Source organism: Dipodomys merriami, unplaced genomic scaffold, assembly GCF_024711535.1.
Source record: "Dipodomys merriami isolate MVZ:Mamm:240054 unplaced genomic scaffold, mDipMer1.0.p SCAF_17, whole genome shotgun sequence".
NCBI lineage: Eukaryota > Metazoa > Chordata > Mammalia > Rodentia > Heteromyidae > Dipodomys > Dipodomys merriami.
Genome location: NW_027203048.1, coordinates 10,030,561 through 10,054,135, shown reverse-complemented (window position 1 = coordinate 10,054,135; position 23,575 = coordinate 10,030,561). Strand labels below are relative to the sequence as shown.

At 44.3% G+C, this 23,575-nt stretch overlaps 1 protein-coding gene across 1 annotated transcript; it reads left to right on the top strand.

Annotated features, from left to right (window-relative positions):
* Positions 1-1,815: 1,815 nt before the first annotated feature.
* On the top strand, positions 1,816-23,240 carry Ppm1g (protein phosphatase, Mg2+/Mn2+ dependent 1G). Its single transcript, XM_070025257.1, has 10 exons — positions 1,816-2,102; positions 18,120-18,189; positions 18,556-18,641; positions 18,972-19,104; positions 19,716-20,131; positions 20,700-20,858; positions 21,244-21,478; positions 21,866-21,995; positions 22,209-22,311; positions 22,627-23,240. Exons 1-10 carry the CDS (start codon positions 1,983-1,985, stop codon positions 22,828-22,830), a joined length of 1,656 nt encoding a protein of 551 aa, XP_069881358.1. The 5' UTR covers positions 1,816-1,982; the 3' UTR covers positions 22,831-23,240.
* The last annotated feature ends 335 nt before the right edge of the window (positions 23,241-23,575 follow it).

Here is a 23,575-nt window from a genome sequence, read left to right as displayed (position 1 = left end):
ATTCACCTCTTCTTATTTTTAAGGCGATCTTGAAGATTACTGTCTTATAGAAGAGAAACTCAGCCTGAGAGGGAATAAGTAGTTTGTGAAATACCTTACATGGCAAAATTCATGCTTTTTCACAATGTCACATTCCAGACTTAGGGGGAAAAGCTAGAGAGACTGTTTATTGGCTTTGCCAAACTTTGGTATTTAAGGTCAAAACCTTCATGATATTTAAATACTGAGCATGAAAAGAACTGTGCTAAGGATGTTGAAGACATAATCAGGAAAGAAAAACGGATATCCAAACTAGTATAGGTATATTAGAGACTGCCCAGAGGAAGTGATGGACTTACAAGTAAGATGGATGGGTGGAGAGGTATGTTCCATAGGTGAAGTTAAGCATGGCTTTGGAGAAGCCCAGTCATAATGCTGAAACACCGAGATGGGAGCAATGGGGAGACATACTCAAATTCCCTTCAGGTAGGAAGGGTCTTCTAAACCACATCAATAATGGTTTAGAACCCATTATAGTGGTATCAGGATACTGAAGACAAAAGGCTTGGCTCAAGTAGTAGGACACCAGCCATGAGTAAGAAAACCGAGTGCAAAATGCTGAGTTCAAACTCCAGTATATACACACATACATTCCCCCCTTCCACAAAACAAAACAAAACAAAAAACGAAAAGATGCTTACACAATCAGAGCCAAAGATGCTTACACAATCAGAGAAGCAAGAGGAAAAGAGCCACAAAATGAGTCTGAATTTTGAATGAATCAATCTTGCCACAGTTTGGTGAATTTCTCCTTTCCCGTCCACCTCCTGAATTCAATCTACTATTAAATCTGCAGGATCTGTTACTGCAGCATCTGTCCCAGCCCACCTCATGCTCAGGTTCAGAGCCCTTCAATCAGTTACAGTCCCTTCCCTCTCTCCAGGGCACACAAAGACTAGACCAGCCATCTTAGGCTACACCAGCACGACAATGAAGTCCGAGTTACCCATCTTTTTGCTGTTACTCCTTAGGCTCATTTTCCCACGAGGCCAGCCAGCTTCCTCAACAATCCTCCCAGACACAGCATAGCAGCATGCGTCCCCTCCCCTCTCCTCCAACCAGGCAGCACCCTCCATTCCCCCTTCTCCGGGCAGAAGGCAATGCCCAGGCGCTTTCTCGGGAGGGCTGGGTCTTGCCCATCAGCCGAGCCGCCGCTCCCGGTCCACCGGCAGACTGCGCCCGACATGTCTACACTGTATCGACTCCACTTACAGCACAGACCCACAGATACAATGTTGATCTACGTTACGCCTACAGGAGATACAATGTTGACTGACACTGTATCAACTCCAATGACGGCCCGTTTCTACACTGTATCAACTCAAGTCCTCATTTCCCTTTTTTCTGAAAAGATGTATATTTTTTCCACATACGGGGCTCACAAGAGCCCCGGCTACTCAGGACACACGTGTGTGTTGTGTGTGTGTGTGTGTGCCCGCGCGCGTGTGTGAGGTTTGACAACACTGCAGAACCGATCGACACCAAAGGGGTTCTAGACAAAAGTCTCCGAGAGGCCACGGCCGGGAAGCCGGGCCAAGGTTAAGCGGGTGGACACCGGGACCACCGAGCCGCGGGCCACACGCGGCCCGCAGCGCGTCCGTTGGTGGGCGTGGCGCGCCAAGTCTCGCGGGAGGACAGTTGGGCGGGCCGTTGTCCCCGCGGGCGGGGCGAGTTGCTAAGGAAATGACCGCCCGCTGCGCTACGGAGTGGCGCGCGGGCCGGGCGGGGTCTGGAGCGGCTCTGTTTCCGCTTCCGCTCCCTCTGAGCTCCTGTCCCGTTACCGCCTCCTGGCCCGGCCTCGCGCCTTTCACCGGCACCTTGCGTCGGTCGAGCAGCCGGGCCTGCTCCTGCCACGCGCGCCCCGGGAGCTCCGGCGCCGGCGCCGGCTCGGGTCGCGCCCCGTCGCTTCGCCTGCTCCCCGAGGCCGCTGGGCCGCTGCCGCCATGGGTGCCTACCTCTCCCAGCCCAACACGGTGAAGTGCTCCGGGGACGGCGTTGGGGCCCCGCGCCTCCCGCTGCCCTATGGCTTCTCCGCCATGCAAGGCTGGCGCGTCTCCATGGAGGTGAGGTGGCAGGGGCTCCAGCGCCGGCCGCAGCCCGGCGGGAACCTGGCCGAGAACGGGAGCGGGGTGCGGGGGATGGGGTCCTCCCCGGGGAAGGGCCGAGGCGGCAGTCCGAGGCCGCGGTCGGTGGCCGCAGCGAGCGCGGGGTCGGGGCCGGAGAGGGAGCAGAGGTATCGGGGTCCTGGGGCCGACGGCCAGGGGCAGCGAGGGCTCTGTCATGTGGGGAGCGGCACCTTCACCCACTGACTGCCCTTTCCCGGTGCCTTCGCGCCATCCTCTGCTGCCTGGTCAGCCCTTCGGACTCGTAAGCGGTGTGAGGGTTAGTGTCGGGCTGAAGACGGGCAGAGGGATTATTTACTCGTTTATTTGTGGGGGGAAGAGCCGAAGAGATATCAGTGACTTTATTTTTCAAGTCTGTGAGGTGGGAGGCCTCTTTGGATGTGAAACTTGACAGTGAAAGGAAGCCAATAAGTCTCTTTCCCATTCCTGACACCTATTTGCCTGTCCTTGAGCATCGCCTGTTAATTTCAGAGGGGCTAGCCTAATCTCCAAGAATTGTCACTCCTATGGCCTCTCATCTAAGGGCCTTTTGAGACCTTTGGAAAACATAAATCACATTTATTTTTATTACGCTTGGTATTTTTCCTCTCTCGCAAACTTAGTAATTGTCGTTTGCTTGTTGTAGTTTGCTTTCCTTGATTTTCACAGTCACATTGCATCAATTTTATCCTCAGAACCTAAGAACTTTTTAAGATTTTACTTTGGATAAAAGAAATGAGGGGGACCCATGCGAATGAAAATGAGTAATATTGCATAGATGTGAAACTCCAAAGAAGAAAAGGTAAACTGTGGGAGGAATGAAAGAAAAGGGGACTCTGTGTGTGTGTGTGTGTGTGTGCGCGCGCGCGCGTGTGTGTGTGCGTGCGTGCATGTGTGTGTGTGTGTGTGAAATGTTGTGAGGTCTAGGCAGATGAGCCAAGGGAAAATGCTCCATGTCTGAGGTTCAGCATTTATCCACGGGTTTCAGGTAATAGCCAAGTACTGTTTCCCTTGGGATTTTTTTTTTTTTTCTTCTCAAATTTTTCGCTCCTCCCTGTGGTTAGCTCTGGAATAACAGTGTGAACGTCAGTGGTTTGTACTCAGAGCAACCTTTGAAAATGGTTCTATCACTAGATAACCAAATTTCTAGAGTGGAGAGGATCCTGTAGTTCATCTCATCTAGCTTGGCTCCCACATTAATTTTTTAAAAAATTGTAAAGGTGCTGTACAGAGGGGTTACAGTAATATAAGTCAGGTAAAGAGTACCATTTCTTTTTGGACAATGTCACCACTGGTTCCTCTCTGGGTTGCTCTCACATTTTACAGTTAGGAATTTGAGGCCCAGAAAGGTTAGGACACCTGTACCTTAGTGGAAAGAATCTAGGATCAAATTGTTGTTCAAGACTCACTAAACACTGTTTTCATCTGTGTCAAATGAAGCACCACATTCCTATTCCCCAGCAATGCACAGTCTATATGGTGGTACATGTAGTTATCTATTAGAAACATCTGGATATAGCTTCAAAGTGTAGGGCTGGGTTTGAGTGAGTTAGGAAGTCTGCAAGTTTGATTTCTATGTCAATTTCTGTTCAAGTGACATTTACAGTGAATATCTCATCTCACAGGCCTTCCCTTCAAGTTTTTCATACCTTATTTTCCACTTCTATGGAATGGAATGGTTTTTCCATTTCATTGGAACTCTTCTTTCTAGTTTTCTTTATGAATTGCATTGCTTGGATATTAGGTTTCCAAGCTCTTTGCCCAGGGATTCTGTGCTTTGGGCTTCTCTGTTGGATATTTCCCTTTGTTTTGCTTTCTCCTCTGGTAATTACAAAATAGCTTTTTGGCCAGGAGGGGGTGTCAGGTTTTGTTTGATGTGGAACAGATAATCTTGCTAGATTTGCTCCTTAGATTCTAATCCTTCTGAGAGTTTTGGCATTGAAGTCTTCCTAATGTGCCTTTTTATATTTTACTTTTGTTTGAATAGTTAAATATCCTAATCAAACGCTCCTTTTCTACTTCATTGATACTTTTCCTCCTGGGTTTGTTTCTTCTCAGAGTGTAACTGTTTCTTTGCTATTGTAAGAAAATAGTTATGACTTCAAGCCTTTTAAATGAATCTTAGCTTTTCAGGCTAAGGATATAGCTCAGTGATAAATAAATAAATGAATAAATAAAATAGCTGGGTGCTGATAGCTCTCTTTATACTTGGCTACTCAGAATGCTGAGATTAGGGGCCTGGAAAGGTGGCTCAGTGGTAGAGCGCTTGCCTTGCATGCATGAGGCCCTGGGTTCGATTCCTTAGCACCACATAAGCAGAAAAAAAAAGTCGGAAGTGGCACTGTGGCTCAAGTGGTAGAGTGCTAGCCTTGAGCTAGCTGAAGGACAGCGCCCAGGCCCAGAGTTCAGGCCCACGACCGGACCCCCAAGAATGCTGAGATTAGGAGGATGGCAGTTCAGAGCTGGCCACAATAGACTCCATCTCCAAAATAACCAGCCAAAAGCCAGGCTAGAGGCATGGCTTACGTGGTAGAGCACTAGCTGATCAAGCTTGAAAGCCCTGAGTTCAGACCCCTTCCCCAGCAAAATAATCTCAAACCAACAACACCACAAAGTGGAGTTTAGTAACTCCTAATCTTTAAAGCTTACTTGCACCAATTAATGAAGTCTTAACTTATTTGATAGGTTTTAATGATTCAGTTCAGGTAAGGTTATCTTCCCAATACATGTGATAAAGATTGTTAAAATTTTAACTGATGGATAGATTCAGCCTTAGAGGCAACTGTTTTATCTCTTCTCTTGAGGCAAGGAACAGCTGTTACCATTTTATACTTTTTGACTGTCTCCAGTCTTTCTTGCTGTGAAACCCAGGTTGTTTTGAGGAGAGTTAGTCAGAATACAACTTGATGTTCTCACTTCTGCATAGTTTGTGAGATCTCAGCTGGTTGAGCTGTGAGCTTGAGGTTAAGAGGTAAGTTTGTGGAGGGAGGGGTGCTAAGAAATATATAAGAAAAGATACTGAGTTCCATGGCTAACAAGAAGTCCAGTCTGAAAATAAGTGTAGTAGATAACATAGTCTTAAAGGGACTAGGTCTTTTGTTTGTTTGGTTTTGGTGGTACTAGTGTTTGAACTCAGGGCCTTGCCCTTCCTAAGCAAGCACTATTATTGCTCAACTACTCTTCTGCTACTCCTCCTGACTTTTGTTGGTTGTTTTTGAGATAGGGTCTCATTTCCTGTCCACAGAGCACAACTGGACAAAATTTGCCTGTATTGGCTGACTGGTAGATACGTGACAGATATGTGACACTGCATCTAGCTCTTCACTGAGAGGTCATCTGGAGGACTCTTTCTGCCTGAACTGGCCTCCAGCCTTGATCCTCCTAATCTCAGCATCCAGGTAGCTAGGATCAGAGATATATGCACCTACAATCTGAGAATTAGGGTTTTTTTTTATTTAATAAGTTATATCTTCCTTTCATTAAAGGCAGTATCAATATGTACAGTATAACTTTGAGTAGACTAGTTATTTATTGCTATTCAGAGATAGTGAACATAGAAGATCATCTAAAATATAATAACTGAACAAAACTTTCTTAAAATACTTGTATGACTCTGTGTGTGTGTACGTATGTGTGCATGCACATGTGCTCATGCCAGTCTTGAGCTTGAACTCGGCCTGGGCACTATCCCTGAGCTTAATTGGGGATAAGAGGCTCGTGGACTTTCCTACCTGGGTTGGCTTTAAACCAGGATTCTCAGATCTCAATCTCCTGAGTAGCAAGGATTATAAGCTTGAGCCAAATGTGCCCCACTGGAAGTATCTTGATCTTAACAACTGAACTTAAGGTGTTTAGATGAGCCAGGTGCTGGTGGCTTATGCCTGTAATCCTAGCTACTCAGGAGTCTGAGATCTGAGGATCAAGGTTTAAGGCCAGCCTGGGCACGAAAGTCCATGACACTTTTTTTTTTTTTTTTGTCGGTCATGGGGCTTGAACTCTGGGCTGGGTCGCTGACCCTGCTCTTCAGCTCAAGACTAGCACTCTACCACTTGAGCCACAGCGCCACTTCTGGTTTTCTAGTGGTTTATTGGAGATAAGAGTCTCACGGACTTTCCTGCCTGGGCTGGCTTTGAACTTCAATCCTCAGATCTCAGCCTCCTGAGTAACTAGGATTACCGGAGTGAGCCACCTGCGCCCTGCAAGACTTATCTCCAATAAACTACTCAGAAAATGGGAAGTGGCGCTGTGGCTCAAGTGATAGAATGCTAGCCTTGAGCTGAACAGCTGAGGGACAGCGCCCAGGCCCAGAGTTCAAGCCCCACAACCGACAAAAAAAAAAAGATGTTTTGATGATACTGGTTCCAGTGAGTTATTGCGTTTTCTGTTTCTCTCTAAGTCTAGTTCAGAGATTTATACACACACACACACACACACACACACACACACACACACACACACACACACACACACACACACACAGAACTCACCCATTTACAGGGTACAATTTAGTAATTTTTAGTGTTCTCTTAATCTATTAGTCTAGCTATATTTACACAGTTGTACAGTCATTACCATGACCAGTTTTTAGAACATTTTTACCTCCCTCGAAGAGTTCCATTTGTATTCTTTCCACTAACTTTTTTTTTTTTTTTGGGTCCAGTCATGGAGCCTGAACTCTGGGCCTGGGCACTGTCCCTCAGCTCTTCAGCTCAAGGCTAGCGCTCTACCACTTGAGCCACAGCACCACTTCCGGCTTTTTTCTTTTTGCTTATGTGGTGCTGAGGAATCGAGCCCAGGGCCTCGAGCATGCAAGGCAAGCGCTCTACCACTGAGCCACCTTCCCAGCCCCATTCTTTCCACTATCTTCTGTCAACCATAAATTTATACTCTGCATCTGTGGACTTACCTATTCAGAATATTTTAAATAAATGGAATAACAAAAAAGTTACCCATACTATCTGGCTGCTTTTGGTAAACAATATTTTTGTTTAAATTTTTTTACATATGCTTTTACATATTAGTATATGTACATTAAAAAGGCAGTAATCGTCAGGGAAAGTACATGTCATATAGCATGCATCCTTTCACAGAAGCCATGATAATTCAGCCAGAAGCACAATATTTAAGGGTCATCAGTGTATCATGAATCAGTCAGTACTTATTTTTTTGGCTAGATAATTTTTCATGTGTGTATGTATGTATGTATATGTGTGTATATAATTTTATCTATTAGTTACTTGATAGACATTTGGACTCCTACATTTGTCTATTGTGAATGATGACACTACTAACATTCATGTTCAAGTTTTTGTGTATAAATATGTCCACATTTCTCTTGGGTATATTATAAAATTTTTTTTGGCAGTACTGGGGATTGAACTCAGGGCCTAGTGATTGTTAGGTAGGTACTCTACCACTTGAACCACATCTCTCTCCAGCTGTTTTTGCTCTAATTTTTTTAAAGATAGGATCTCACTTTTTGCCCAAGCTGGTTTGGGCAGCAATCCCCTACTTCTGCTTCTTTTTTTTTTTTTTTGTCTGTTGTCGGGCTTGAACTCTGGGCTTGGGCGCTTCCCTCAGCTCTTCAGCTCAAGTTGAGCCCTCTACCACTTGAGCCACAGGGCCACTTCCGGTCTTCTGATGGTTTATTGGAGATAAGAGTCTCACAGACTTTCCTACCAGAGCTGGCTTTGTACTGTGACTCTCAGATCTCAGCCTCCTGAGTACCTAGGATTATAGGCATGAGTCACCTGAGCCTTATGGTTCTTATGTAGCTAGATTGACTAGTACTCAGTACTTCATCAGTTGTTTGTTTGTTTTGTTGGTCATGGGGCTTGAATTCTGGGCCTGGGAGCTGTCCCTCAGCTCTTCAGCTCAAGGCTAGTGCTTTACCACTTGAGCCACAGCACCATTTCCATCCTTTTCTGCTTATGTGGTGCTGAGGAATCCAACCCAGGGCCTCATGCATGCAAGGGAAGCACTCCACCTCTGAGCCACCTTCCCAGCCTGGACTTCATCAGTTTTTTTCTGTAAAGGTGGGTGTCTCATAGATTTTTTTGGCCTGAGTTGACCTCAAACTTCAGTCCTTATCTCAGCCTCCTGAGTTGCTAGGATTACAAGCATGAGCCACACTGAGGAGTGCCTAGCCTCTTTTGCACTTTTGATGTCACTTTTAGGAAACTCACTAACAAAGTCACAATTCACTCAGGTTTTCTTCTATATCTTGTAGTTGTTCTCTTAAATCTATTTCTCTCTCTCTCTCTCTCTCTTTTTTTTTTTTGGGTCCAGTCGTGGGGCCTGAACTCTGGGCCTGGGCGCTGTCCCTCAGCTCTTCAGCTCAAGGCCAGTGATCTACCACTTGAGCCACAGCGCCACTTCCTGCTTTTTTCTTTTTGCTTATGTGGTGCTGAGGAATCGAACCCAGGGCCTCATGCATGCAAGGCAAGCACTCTACCACTGAGCCACCTTCCCAGCCCTCTCTCTCTCTTTTTTGGGTCCGGTCATGGGGCCTGAACTCTAGGCCTGGGCATTGTCCCTCAGCTCTTCAGCTTAAGCCTAGTGCTCTACCACTTGAGCCACAACACCACTTCTGGCTTTTTTTTTCTTTTTGCATTTGTGGTGCTGAGGAATCAAACCCAGGGCCTCATGCATGCAAGGCAAGCACTCTACCACTGAGCCACTTTCCCAGCCCCCCCTTCTCTCTTTCTCTTCTCTCTGGTGCTTTTCTTGGGGCTTTAACTCAGAGCCTGGGCTCTGCCCCTGAACTTTTGTGCTCAAGACTAGCACTCTACTGCTTGAGCCACAGCTGTACTTCTAGCTTTAATTTTTTAGTTGTTATTATAAAGGTGATGTACAGAGGGGTTATAGTTACATAAGTCAGGCAAAGAGTACGTTGTTATTTTTTTAAATAGTCCCAGGGCTTGAACTCAGGGCCTGGACAGTGTCCCTGGGCTTTTGCTCAAGGCTAGCACTTTAACACTAGAGTCACATTGCCACTTTTAGCCTTTTCTGTTTATGTGGTACTGAGGAATGGAACTCAGGCCTTCATGCATGCTAGGCAAGCACTCTACTACTAAGCCACATTCCCAGCCCAAGAGTACATTTCTTCTTGGGCAATGTCACCTGTTTCCTCATTCTCTCCTAGTGTTTTCCTCCCAGCCCCACTCACAAATTGTATAGTTCATTTTCAACATGTGAGTACTTCTGGCTTTTTTGGTGTTTAATTGGAGGTAGGAGTCTCGGACTTTCCTGCCCTGACTGTCTTTGATCCTCAGATCTTAACCTCCTGAATACTTAGGGTTTCAGGCATGAGCCACTGCTGCCCAGCTCTATTAGCCTTTTGTTGTTGTTGGTTGGGGCTTGTACTCAAGGCTTGAGTGCTGTCCCTAATATCTTTTTGCTAAATGCTAACACTTTACCACTTTGAGCCATGATGCCACTTCCAGTTTTTGGAGGTTAATTGGAGGTAAGAGTCTCCTGTGCAGGCTGACTTTGAAGCCCAATCCTCAGATCTCAGGTAGGAATATTAAGTGTGAGCCACTGGTGCTGGGCATATTAGCTTTTCTTTTTCTTTTTTTTCGCCAGTCCTGGGGCTTGAACTCAGGGCTTGGGCACTGTCCCTGAGCTGCTTTTACTAGAGGCTAGCACTCTACCACTTGAGCCACAGAACTACTTCCAGCCTTTTCTCTTTATGTGGTACTGAGAAATCAAACCCAGAACTTCATGCATGCTAGGCAAGCACCCTTACTAAGCCACAATCCCAGTCCATATTAGCCTTTTTGACATAACTTTTCTGTGTAGTGTAGGGAAGTGATACAACTTAATTCTTTCGCATGTAAATATCATGCAAAATATTGTCTCAGCGGGGCTGGGAAGGTGGCTCAGCGGTAGAGTGCTTGCCTTGCATGCATGAGGCCCTGGGTTCGATTCCTCAGTACCACATAAGCAAAAAGAAAAAAGCCGGAAGTAGTGCTGTGGCTCAAGCAGTAGAGCGCTAACCTTGAGCTGAAGAGCTGAGGGACAGTGCCCAGGCCCAGAGTTCAGGCCCCACGACCAGACCCAAAAAAAAAAAAAAATATTGTCTCAGCTTCATTTGATTAAAAACTTTCCTTTTCCTCCTATTAGTTTGTTTTTGGTTATTGTTTTATTTTAAGATACTAGTTTCAATTCAGTCTCTTTTTTTCTTCTTCTTTTTCTTTGTTCTTTTCTTTTGTCAGTCATGGGGCTTGAACTCTGGGCACTGGGTGCTGTCCCTCAGCTCTTCAGCTCAAGGCTAGTGTTCTACTACTTGAGCCACAGCACTACTTCTGGTTTTCTGGTGGTTTATTGGAGATAAGAATCTTACAGCCTTTCCTGCCTGGGCTGGCTTTGAACCTTGATCCTCAGCTGAATCTCAGCCTCCTGAGTAGCTAGGATTACAGGTGTGAGCCACTGGCACCCGGCAGGATTACATAGTTTGAGCCAAGGTGCCTGGCTTCACTAAGTTTTTTGAGTATCATTGTCAAAGATCAATTGGCTGTCAATATGAGGGCTTATTTCTGGACTCTGAACTCTACCCTATCAATTTGTATGTCTTTATTCCAGAACTATACTGTTTTGCTTATTGTAGCTTTGTAGTAAGTTTGAAATTGGGAAGTATGAATCTTCAGATTTATTATTCTTGTTTCTCCTTTTCTATATCTTCTTACAGATTTTAGGAATAACTTGTTAATTTGTTCATAAAAGGCACTTTAGGCTTCCATAGGGATTGTACTGAATCTGTTGATCAACTGTAGTATTACTGTCTTAACACATTAAGTCTGGTTCACAAACACAGACAGTGTTTAAGAGGCATTTATTTATTTATTTTTGTGGCACTTGGGTTGGAACTAGAGCCTCAGGCTTGCTAGTCTGCCAAAATGGACCACCCCTCCAGCCTGGCCTTTTCTGGTTCTTTGGAGATTGAGTCTTGACATTTCTGCCCAGGCCGGCCTTAAACCATGAACTTCCATTCTCAACCTCCTGAATAGTTAAGATTGCAGGCCTGAGGTACAGATGTCTGGTTTCACTGATTATTTGTAGTATAGGATCGTGCTTTCCTAGTAGTGCATGCCTGAGCCAAAATCCTACTTTGGACCTTGCATCCATCTTCACTCTATTGAGACAGAACGTGTGTGTGTGTGTGTGTGTGTGTGTGTGTGTGTGTGTGTGTGTGTGTGTGTGTGTGTGTGTGTGTGTGTGTGTGTGTGTGTGTGTGTGTGTGTGTGTGTGTGTGTGTGTTGCATCCATCTTCACTCTATTGAGACAGAACGTGTGTGTGTGTGTGTCCTGGGGTTTGAACTCAGGTCTGGGTACTATCCCTGAGCGTTTGTGCTCCAGGCTCGTGATCACCTGCACCACAGCTCCACTTCTGGCTTTTTTGGTAGTTAATTGGAGATAAATGTCTCACAGATTTTCCTGTCCAGGCTGGCTTCCAACTGGGATCCTCAGATCTTAGCTTCTGAGTGACTAGGATAGTTTCAATGCATAAGTGGTTGAATCTAGACATATGGAGCCTGCAATTATGGATATTTTGGAATATTAATGTTTATTTACATATTTCGTATCATTTACCAATGAAGCTATCTTAGCCTGGCCATTTCTTTGTGCAAAGTTTTTCCCCCTGTTTATACATGTAGCAATTTACATCTTAACCATTAAAAAATCTATTGGGGATGTGGCTCAAGTGTTACAGTACTTGCTTAGCAAGCATGATGTCTTTAGTTCAAACCCATTACCCCCAAATCATCGACAACAAAGAAATGGCCAGGCTAAGATAGCTTCATTGACTCTAATTCAGAAAAGATAATTTTTTATCTATTTGCTGGTTTGGGGGCTCGAACTCAGCCTGGACACTGTCCCTGCTCAAGGCTAGTGCTTTACTACTTGTGACTTTTCTGTGATTAAGGAGAGATAAGAGTCTTACTGGGGGCTGGGAAGGTGGCTCAGTGGTAGAGCGCTTGCCTTGCATTCATGAGGCCCTGGGTTCGATTGCTCAGAACCACATAAGCCGGGGGGGGGGGAAAAGCCAGAAGTGGCACTGTGGCTCAAGCGGTACAGCACTAGCCTTGAGGTGAAGAGCTGAGGGACAGTGTTCAGGCCCACAACCAGACCCCCCCACAAAAAAGAGTCTTACCGGCTTTCCTTCCTGGGAAACCTTGAACCTCATCCTCAGATTTCAGCCTCCTGAGTAGCTAAGATTACAGATGTGCCCACCAGCACCTGGCTTAGAAAAGATTATTTTATGGGCAAAGCTGTAAAGAGAAATTGAAGTGCTTAGAGAAAATAGAGCAGAGCTGGGTGCTGGTGGCTCATGCCTGTAATCCTAGCTACTCAGGAGGCTGAGATCTGAGGATCATAATTCAAAGTCAGCCCGGGCAGGAAAGTCCATGAAACTCTTATCTCCAATTAACCATCAGAAAACAAAGTGACCTTGTGGTTTTGGTGGTAGAGCACTTGCCTTGAGCTGAAGAGCTGAGGGACAGCACCCAGGCCCAGAGTTCAAGCCCCATGTATGACCAAAAAAAGAAAGAAAAGAAAGTAGAGTAACAATACAGGTCCAAAATCTTACCAAGAAATGGAAGAGAGAATAATTTAGAAACTTCCAAGAATTGAAACCTCAATTCTCGAGGTAAAAGGTGAATAATGCCCTGATTTTGCTTTGGAAAAAAGGATAGAGAAGAAAAATGAAGGCTGGTACTAAATGTCAGAGCAAATATGGATTTAAACTGCAAAATCCAGTATACAGAGAACCTTTCCATGTTTTGCATCATCTTCACAAGTCCTGTGATAATGTGGCTAAGTTAGATGTTAATCCATATGATTGAATAGAAGATTGCATATCACATGGTAGCTGGCTAGTGATAATGCAGTAGTCAGCCTTCTGTGTCAAAGGGTGCACCTGCAGACATTTTAGAAAGTAATTGTGGCAGTGCTGAACATGTATGCACTTCCTTTTCTTTCTTTCTTTTTTTTTTTTTTGGTATTGTTGAGGATCAAACCCAATATACAGACTTATTTTCTAAAGAATACAACAACCATTTATGTAACATTTACATTGTATTAAGTATCATAAGTAATTCAGGGTGATTTAAAGTATATAGGAGGAGCCAAGTGCCATTAGCTCATGCCTGTAATCCTAGCTACTCCGGAGGCTGAGATTTGAGGATCATGGTTCAAAGCCAGGCCTTGCAGTAAAGTCCGTGAGACTCTTACCTCCAATTAACCACCAGAAAACCAAAAGTGGTGGCTCACATGCTAACACACTACCCTTGAGCTGAAAAGCTTAGGGACAGCACTCAGGCCCAGAGTTCAAGCCCAATGACTCCCCTCCTAAAAACAAAACAAAACAAAACAAAAAACCAAGAAGTATATAGGAGGATGTGTGTAGGTTCTTACTGTGCCATTTTTTAATAAAAGAAGTATGAGCATCCATAGATTTTGGTATCTTCAGTGTGTTGTGGAATCAGTTTCAGAATCAGTTTCCTATGTGTAACAAGGAATGACCCTTAGATGGTAGAATGGTAATTTAAGACCAATTCTTAGGTTTGTTGTTGTTATTATTGTTCAGAAAGACAAGGAAGAAGTTCTCTTATTACACAAACGAAATTTAAATGCATGTTGGAAAGTAGAAATGATGCAATCTTACCTTCTACTCTTACACACCTAAGTTTGATATGTGATCTTCTACACATAATATAGTCTTTTTGAGTCAGTATTTCACCAGGAAGCCCAGGCTGTCATGGAACTCACTGTAAAATCTAGATTGGGCTTGAGCTCTTGTTCTTTCTGCTTCTGTTTGTCTTGTTGTTGTTGTTTTTTTGGTCCGGTCATGGGGCCTGACCTCTGGGCCTGGACACTGTCCCTCAGCTCTTCAGCTCAAGGCTAGTGCTCTACCACTTGAACCACAGTGCATTTCCGGTTTTTTTCTTTTTTGCTTATGTGGTGCTGAGGAATCGAACCCACGGCCTCATGCATGCAAGGCAAGCACTCTACCACTGAGCCACCTTCTCAGCTCTCTGCCTCTGTTGAGTTTCTGGAATAATATATGTGCTCCACCACACCTAGCTTGCTTGCTTGTTTTTTGTTTTGTTTTTGTTTTGGGCCGGTCCTGGGGCTTAAATTCATGGCCTGGGCACTGTCCCTGAGCTTTTTGCTCAAGACTAGCACTCTACCACTTGACCCACAGCGATATTTCAAGCCTTTTCTGTTTATGTGGTACTGAGAAATCAAACCTGGGGCTTCATGCATGCTAGGCAAGCACTCTACCACTCACTGAGCCACATTCCCACTCCCACTTGCTTGTTTTTGAGAGTGTTTCACTGTGGAGTTCAGGTAAGCCTTGTACTGGGCAATTCTCCTGCCATAGCCTTCCCAAGTGCTGGGATTTCAGATGTGCACCATCATGTCTGGCTTCATATTCATCATTTCAAACAGCTGCATATATGGGAGGAATTTTACAATTTTTAAATTTATTAAATGTTGCTATAATATATATATACATATTTTTCATATGGTCTAATTACATTCATATAATAAACAGTAGTCTGGTTACTAAATCACATTGGAAATTTTGTTACATATTATCATATGGCTCTCCAGGCAAGCTATAATAATTTATATTCCTGTTGATAAGGCTAGGAGAATGTGCTTTTACAAAACTCGCTTCTACCCTCTTTTCCCCCCTCCCCACCCGCCCTCCCTCAGGCCCCATCCTGGGGCTTGAACTCTGGTCCTAGGTGCTGTCCCTGGGCCTGGGCCTCTTGGTGCCCAGCTCAAAGCTTCATCCTTACTACAACTATATATTACTCTTTCCTCATCCTGATTTTATAAGGAGAATTTCTTCCTTCTCTTCTCTCTCCCTCCCTCCCTTTTTTCTTTTTTTTTCCTTTTATTTTCCTCCCTCCCTCCCTCCCTTCCTCTTTCTCTTTCCTTTCTCCTTCTTTCTTTCTCTCCCTCCCTTCCTTTCTCCTTTCTTTTCTAGAATCCTTCTTTCCCTCCTTCCCTCCCTCCCTCTCTCTCTTTTTTGCTGCTGATACTAGAGTTTGTTTGTTTGTTTGTTGGGTCTGGTCATGGGGCCTGAACTCTGGGCCTGGGCGCTGTCCCTCAGCTCTTTAGCTCAAGGCTAGCGCTCTACCACTTGAGCCACAGCGCCACTCCGGCTTTTTTCTTTTTGCTTATGTGGTGCTGAGGAATCGAACCCAGGGCCTCAGGCATGCAAGGCAAGCGCTCTACCACTGAGCCACCTACCAGCCCCTGATACAGGAGTTTGAAGAGGGCCTTGCCCTCTTCCTTGGCTTTTTCTCAAGGCTGATACTCTACCACACCTCTATTCTCTTTTCCCTATTTAAATATTCATTTATTTGATTACTAATGAGGCTAAATATTTTATCATAGTTATACTTAGGTTAGATCTGCTTCAAAATCATACACTTGAGGAACATACTTTGAAAACAGGGTATAGGTTCAAAAGATATGATATCCTGTGATGTAGAATAGCATTATAGGATAGAAAAGACTAAGTGATCCCTTTTATTCTACCAGTAGGGGTATGGTAGGAAGAGTATCTCTCCCTTTCCTACCAAAAAAGGTAGAATTGGTGGATCAACTTTTTACATTTTAGTAATAAACTAAGTCTTTAAAAACATTTAATTTACTTTGGATAAAGCTAAATATTCCCATTCAGTATTGTCCCCAGTGTCTATATATATCCTTATGTCTTCTCATATTTAACTGATTTTATTATCTTTCTCTGTGTCCCATGGTATTAGCAGTATGAAAAAAACAAACAAACGTATACCTATGATCCCTCTTCAGCTTAATAAAATGTTTTGTACTCCCTTCCCACGAGTGCTGGGGATTGAACCCAGGAGACTGCACGTGCTATGTAAGACTACATCCCCAGTTTCCTGTAGTTTTGCTGTCTTTGTTTAACAAAATATCTTGGAGGGCGTCCTTGGATTTTTCATTTCAAGGAATGGAATACTGGTAGAACTCCGGTTTTCATTATAATAATTTACTGTTGTTCAATTTAACATGTATAAATATAAATTTGGGCTTAAATTTCATGCCAACAAGATAAACTATAAAATCAGTTGGAGAAAAATCAGCATAAAAGTAGCACAGTTCTTGTTAAAACTAATTAAAACACTTGGCATGACTTAGGTGGTAACTTTTGAGTTACAGGTTCTTGTACCTATATATATGCCATGTCAGTTCAGTTCTCTCGCTGTTTTTCTCCTTACTTGTTCTACTCTTTCCTTCCAGTTTGTCACATATATTCCCCACTAGAATATAAAGGGTTTTTTTTTTTTTATGATTCATGAGTCTTTCATTTACTGACATATAGCTCAAATATCCAAAAACATCTAGGCACAAAATGGGTTCCAGAATACTTGATGAGTGAATAAATTCTTAGGCACATTCAGGTTTTAGAATTGCTGGTGGAAGGCAATAAATACATATATATCCTAAGTGCAAGTGAGAAGGTATTGATATAGTGGTGAGAAGAGAGGGAGGTACAGGAGGGAACCAACTAGCATAGCTTGTGGTAGAATATTAGGAAGAGTGAGAAAACAGGTAGCTACATCCAAGACATAAGACTAAAAGGCAAAAAACCAAACCAAAACAAAAAAAGACCAAAAGGCACTAAAGTTGATGATCATAACTATGTCAACCATGACAACCCCTTAGTTTCTGGAGTACTCTCTCCTGCAGATAGGGACCTAGGTTTTGTTTTGTTTTGTTCCTCACCTTAACTAAGACATAGTTATTTTAGGGACAACAGAAGGATTTTCTCACTTTTGAAAAAATTAGAAATTTTAAGGTTCTAGTGCTTATAAGAGAAGAGAGAGTTAAGAAGATAGAGAAAGTGGCACTGTGGCTCAAATGGTAAAGTGTTTGCCTTGAGCTGAAGAGCTCAGGGATAACACCCAGGTTCAGAATTCAAGCCCCATGACCGACACCTACCCCCTCCCCCCAAAAAAACAAAACTATGTGCAGGCACTGGTGGCTCACACCTATAATCTGGAGGCTGGTATCTGAGGATCAGGGTTTGAAGACTGCCAGGCAGGAAAGTGGCACTGTGGTAGAGTGCTAGCCTTGAGCAAAAGGAGCTGAGGGACAGTGCCCAGGCCCATAGTTCAAGCCTCAGGACCAATGTGCGTGCACGTGCGCACACACACACACACACACACACACAAATAAAGGATAAGTAAGCAAAGTACAGAGTTGCATTATTTTATTTATAGAGAGCCCCTGAAGGAAAATTAGGTTGTATTCAGGAAGCATCTGAGTAACCTGCTATACATTTTACTTTAGGGTTCATAGTCTTGCTTGATCTTTGACTTATTTTTAAACATTAGTTTGAAGTGCCCAAATTCTATGATTAGAAGAATTTGATCAAGTTCAATCCTGCAGTGAAAAGCATTCCTATATCTTAATACATTGGGCAAAATCATCAGATATGCTATGCTATTAGAATTGAATGGAATCTTTCCATGTGAGGATAGGTGAGAAAGCTGAGAGCTTGAAGTGTTGTAAATTCTAGTTAAGTCTTAAACACAGCTGTGGTTTAAGGGCTTTATTTGTTGGGGAGATACTGTTTGTAAATCTTACGCTTAGCCTAGTGGTAACTCAATAGCGAAACAATACATTTTCTGTCATCTGGACTGAGATCTGGGCAGAGGTAACTAGATTACAGAGGTAGTGCTCTGATTCTCCCCTCTTTGTTCTTTTCTGTTCCCTTTCCTAGTTTGAATTTTCCCTCCTTTACCTCTCTTTATCCGTACCCTGTTACTTCTTTTCTTATTTTATTATCCATTTGCTTTCTCATTTCTAGGCCCTATTAGGCCAGTCAGGAAAGGTTTATGATAAAAATATGTGAAGGTACTTTGTCATATGATATACAAGGAGAAATAGTCTTTGACTTTGAGATGCTGATGATTATGCTCTTTTTCATAGGATGCTCACAACTGTATTCCTGAACTGGACAGTGAGACAGCCATGTTTTCTGTATACGATGGACATGGAGGTAACTTTAGCACACCATAATGGCAACATTTGAGGACCCTAATTCCAGACTTTTAGGGAAGGAGGTCCTTTGTTCTTTTACTTTTCAGAGTTCTGGCCCAGGTGTTTAATTTCCTGCCTAGTGATATTTTCCTCTGACAATCCTTTTCTCTCTAGTAAGGCATTTTATTAGTGAATAATTTGTCTAGGTTTTCATATAAAATTCCTTTTCTTAGATTGGTATTTATCTTTTTTAAAAAAACAAAAACTAAGAATACAGTTATGAAAAGACACAAGGGATGTAGTTATTTACTCCTGAGAAAAATGGTGGTAAATCCATTTTTATGTGTGGGAAGCAGTGCTTTAGATAACTTAACTTTTGTTCTAGGAGAGGAAGTTGCCTTGTATTGTGCCAAATATCTTCCGGATATCATCAAAGATCAGAAAGCCTACAAGGAAGGCAAGCTACAGAAGGTCTGTCTTTCCCCTTGAGTGGGTTTTTCCCTTCGTTTCCCAACTCCTGGCTTTTCCTTACTCTTTGCCCCCAGCTGCTGCTTATTTACTGCATTTCTTCTTAAAGAACCCTGTGCCTAAAATAAGCTTATTCCCACTTGGGTCCTTTTAGATCTGCCTTATTCTCAGGTCTTTGAACTGTTTTACCTATCCTGAGTGTCTTGTCTCGTGTGGTTGACCACACCTGAATGTGCATTCCACAAGAGTGCTTAGGATTTTATACAGGCAATTTGTTCTGTTCCCACTTCACTTTTTCCTATACTTGCCTTAGACTATTTTGTTTATATTCAGGCTTTAGAAGATGCCTTCTTGGCTATTGATGCCAAACTGACCACTGAGGAAGTCATTAAGGAATTGGCACAGATTGCAGGAAGACCTACTGAGGATGAGGATGAAAAAGAAAAAGTAGCTGATGAAGATGATGGTGAGTATGGCATCCCATGTTCAAGAGGAAATCATACTTTATTATCAGTTCTGAGGCAGAGTGGCTTCCTAGGGACCTGGGGAGTCCTCATATTAAAGAACCCTGTGGTGTTCTGCACTGCATGTGGTTATGAAAGGAGAGAGGAAATTAACCATTTTGAAGTACATAGTTGTAAGAATTTTTGCATACATTATCATTTGTCAATCTGAATGGGTCTTCCTGTTTCCTGCTGTTATTTTTGTGACCTTCTTTCAAGCCTGGAGCAGTTATTAGCCCCAAGAGCTAGATATTGACCACCCTCATCCTAAGGCATTGTATGTGGGTTTCCTGGGTCCTCAGCAAGGAGTTTTCAACTGAACAAAACCAAATGAGAGATGAGAGGGGAAATACAGTCACTAGTGTTCCTTTGGCTTAAGGGGACAAAAGACAAAGACCAGAGGAGAAGGAAGCTAAAGGATGTTTTTCTGAGACTTGCTAAGTGAGAGGAGCAGTAGGAGTGGGAGGTTGTGGGGAAGTTGGAACTCAGGCTGCTGGGGAGGTTGAGGCAGTGAGAGGGATTGATCCTGTGAGGAGTCTTGCATGGGGGCTCTGATTTAGCCTCTTCCCTGCAGTGGACAATGAGGAGGCTGCATTGCTGCATGAAGAGGCTACCATGACTATTGAAGAGCTGCTGACACGCTACGGGCAGAACTGTCAAAAGGGCCCTCCCCACAGCAAATCTGGAGCTGGGACAGGCGAGGAACCAGGGTCCCAGGGCCTCAATGGGGAGGCAGAACCTGAGGACCCATCTAGGGAAACTCCTTCACAGGAAAATGGCCCTACAGCCAAGGCCCACACAGGCCTTTCCTCCAACTCGGAACGTGGGATTGAGGCAGGCCCAATTGGAGAGCCTGGCACTCCCACTGGTGAGGCTGGGCCTTCCTGCTCTTCAGCCTCCGACAAGCTGCCTCGAGTTGCTAAGTCCAAGTTCTTTGAGGACAGTGAGGATGAGTCAGATGAGGCGGATGAGGAAGAGGAAGACAGTGAGGTAAGGGCCTGTGAGGGCAGGCAGATGCTAAAGTTGCAGAGAGGGCCTATTTAGTTGCCATCTGTAGCTTTCAGCTCTTCTTCCTATTTTATTATCATCCCCCAATACCTACTGTATTCTACTCTATAGCCTTTTGAGTACAGTATCTTCACCATCACAGGTACTATTAGTCTTCTTCCTTTGTTGATAGTGAAACAGATATATCCTAGTTCTGGCCTTTCAGAGTCAGTCTCCTAGAAAAAGAACAAGAAGGTAGTTGCTGTTATTTTAGGTGTTTTCTGCTCTGGACAATTTATTTCTGGTCACATTGCCTGGAAGATACTTTTGGCTGATGGCCTTGACCTTCCTTGGGGCTTCTTGTTGGTGACTGCTGAGCCTGGTTCAGAGTGTCAGTTATGTATAGTCTAGCCCTCTCCCCTCTCCCAGATTGTCATGATCATATAGTTTTATCTTTCAGTGTTTTGAGGACCTGTGTTCAGTCAGGGCCTCTTGTGCTCCTAAGTATGAGTTTGGGTTGGGGGCAAGGAGCCATCCCAGTCTTAGCAGCCTGGGATCCTCCTTCTGGCAGGAATGCAGTGAGGAAGAGGAGGAGGAAGAGGAAGAAGAAGATGGCTACAGCAGTGAAGAGGCAGAGAATGAGGAAGAAGAGGATGATACTGAGGAGGCTGAAGAGGATGATGATGATGAAGAAGAAATGATGGTGCCTGGGATGGAAGGCAAAGAGGAGGTGTGTAGGAAAGAGGACCAATGAGTCTGGAAAAGCCAAGAGACAGATGTGGATCCTCTGATTTTGATTTTTAAGAGATTGACCCCTTTGATACCTTAGTACTACAATTGTAGTGAGGTGAATTTATTTATTAACCTCAAAAGGCAATACCAAAGGTAGAATTACCTAAAGGAGGGAAACTGGGACCACAGCTCAAGTGGCCCTGGGTTTAATCCCCAATACCCTAAAAACAAGGGTAGGAACCACACTGTTGTCTATGGAGAGATGAAATCTGTGTTCTTCCCATTTGTTAAAGCTCTCTAGTATAGGTGCCTGGTCAGGAGTGCACCAAGTAGGCACTCGTGCCCAGGAGCTCCCACAAGGCTCCCCTTTCCTTCTTCTTAAGCCTGGTTCTGACAGTGGAACAACAGCAGTGGTGGCTCTGATACGAGGGAAGCAGTTGATTGTAGCCAACGCAGGAGACTCTCGCTGTGTGGTATCTGAGGCTGGCAAAGCTTTAGACATGTCCTATGACCACAAACCAGAGGATGAAGTGGAGCTAGCACGCATCAAGAATGCTGGTGGCAAGGTCACGATGGATGGACGAGTCAACGGAGGTCTTAACCTCTCCAGGGCCATTGGTAAGGGTCAAGAAACTGGGAAAATGTGGGATTTTGCTGTCTGTCCCAGACAATCTAGTAACAGACTTTAATCATCACAGCCCCTGTACCTTTCAAAGTAATTTTGTATCATCTCCCTCTGTTCTTAAAATATCTTGTGACATAGCTAAGATAGGTCTCATTATTGTTTTCTGGATGATGAAAAAGACAGATGAGCTACTTAAAATTCAGCGACCTAATGACAGGGCTGAAACTAGGCAAAGTAGAACCTAGCTTTCAATTCCACTGCTTTGTGGAATTTTGTTAAGGGAAAAAAAAGGAATGAATGAATGAATGGTAAGGTTTGACTTGGCCCAAACACAAGTCTATATGAAGTATTCAAACTACTTGACATATCTTTTCCTTCAGGAGACCACTTCTACAAGAGAAATAAGAATCTGCCACCTGAGGAACAGATGATTTCTGCCCTTCCTGACATCAAGGTGCTGACTCTCACTGATGACCATGAATTTATGGTCATTGCCTGTGACGGCATCTGGTGAGCACTGGGTGGAACACCCTCAAATGCCCTTTTTTGTAGCATTACTTTTCTTTGACTCAGAGCTGCTGATTATAACTAAGGCCAGCTTCTTAGTCAAAACCACCAAGCCTAAGGCTGAGGAGATTTTCTGTAGGTATTGACTTTGGGTCACCAACTTTACCTTGCCTTGTTTGGTCTAAAAACAGTCTGATCTTCTCTTTTTGACCCCAGGAATGTGATGAGCAGCCAGGAAGTTGTAGACTTTATTCAATCAAAGATAAGCCAACGTGATGAAAATGGGGAGCTACGGTTATTGTCATCCATTGTGGAAGAGGTGAGTTAAGGGTTGAGAAGAAAGAGCATTTGGTTTGCATAGCCATGGTCTTTTCTTTGGAGCTAGAACCAGAGCCTGGTAGTGCTTATCAATTATCCACAGACACCAAATCTTGACTAAAAAGTTCTACCTTCCCTTATATCCCTTACTTAGCTTGTGTATGTAACAGACTCACTAGTGGCTATTTCTTGAAGTCCATTGCCCATTTGTCTTCCCTCTACCACCCTAGGCTACCAGAGCTAGCCCTCTTGTGGAACTGTAGGTTCCAGGAAGGTTTTCAAACTCTGTGGCTGAGCTGCCCCATCCTTTTTGTAGTTGCTGGATCAGTGCCTGGCACCAGACACTTCTGGGGATGGTACAGGGTGTGACAACATGACCTGCATCATCATTTGCTTCAAGCCCCGAAACACAGCAGAGCTCCAACCAGAAAGTGGCAAACGGAAACTGGAGGAGACACCCTCTGATGAGGGGACTGAAGAAAATGGCAACAGTGACAAGAAGAAAGCCAAGCGGGACTAGTAGTCATCCAGATCCCTGCCCACCTGGACTGTTTTTTGAGCCCTCCGGACCTGAGACTGAATTTTGTCTTTTTCCTTTAGCCTTAGCAGTGGGTATGAGGTGTGCAGGGAGAGCCGAGTGGCTTTCCACAGCCCATTCCAAAGAGGCCGCTCTCCTTCCACACGGCAGCCTGGAGCCTCTGATGTCCTCTCCGGCCTCCTCGCTCCTTTGGGCTCATCACCAGTGGGTTCTGTGCCTGTGCTCTGTTGTGTTGGAGGGAGACTGGTGGTTTCTGGTTTTTACTCTGTGAACACTTTATTTAAGAACATTCTTTTTTATTAGCGGCTCCATGGTCCCCAGCCGCTTGTGCCCACTCTGTTGTACACTTTCAATCAACACTTTTTCAGACTAAAGGCCAAAACCTAATTGTGCCCATGGTGTCCGTTTTCTCTCTGCTGCTGTGGCCCCCAACTTGGTAGCCTGGGAAGCATCTGGCAAGTCCATGTGTGTGTGTGTGTGTGTGTGTTTGGGAAGCATCTGGCAAGTCCGTGTGTGTGTGTAGCCTGGGAAGCATCTGGCAAGTCCGTGTGTGTGTGTGTGTGTGTGCATCTGGGAAGCATCTGGCAAGTCCGTGTGTGTGTGTGCATCTGGCAAGTCCGTGTGTGTGTGTGTGTGGCTGTGGCCCCCAACTTGGTAGCCTAGGAAGCATCTGGCAAGTCCATGTGTGTGTGTGTGTGTGTGTGTGTGTGGCCTGGGAAGCATCTGG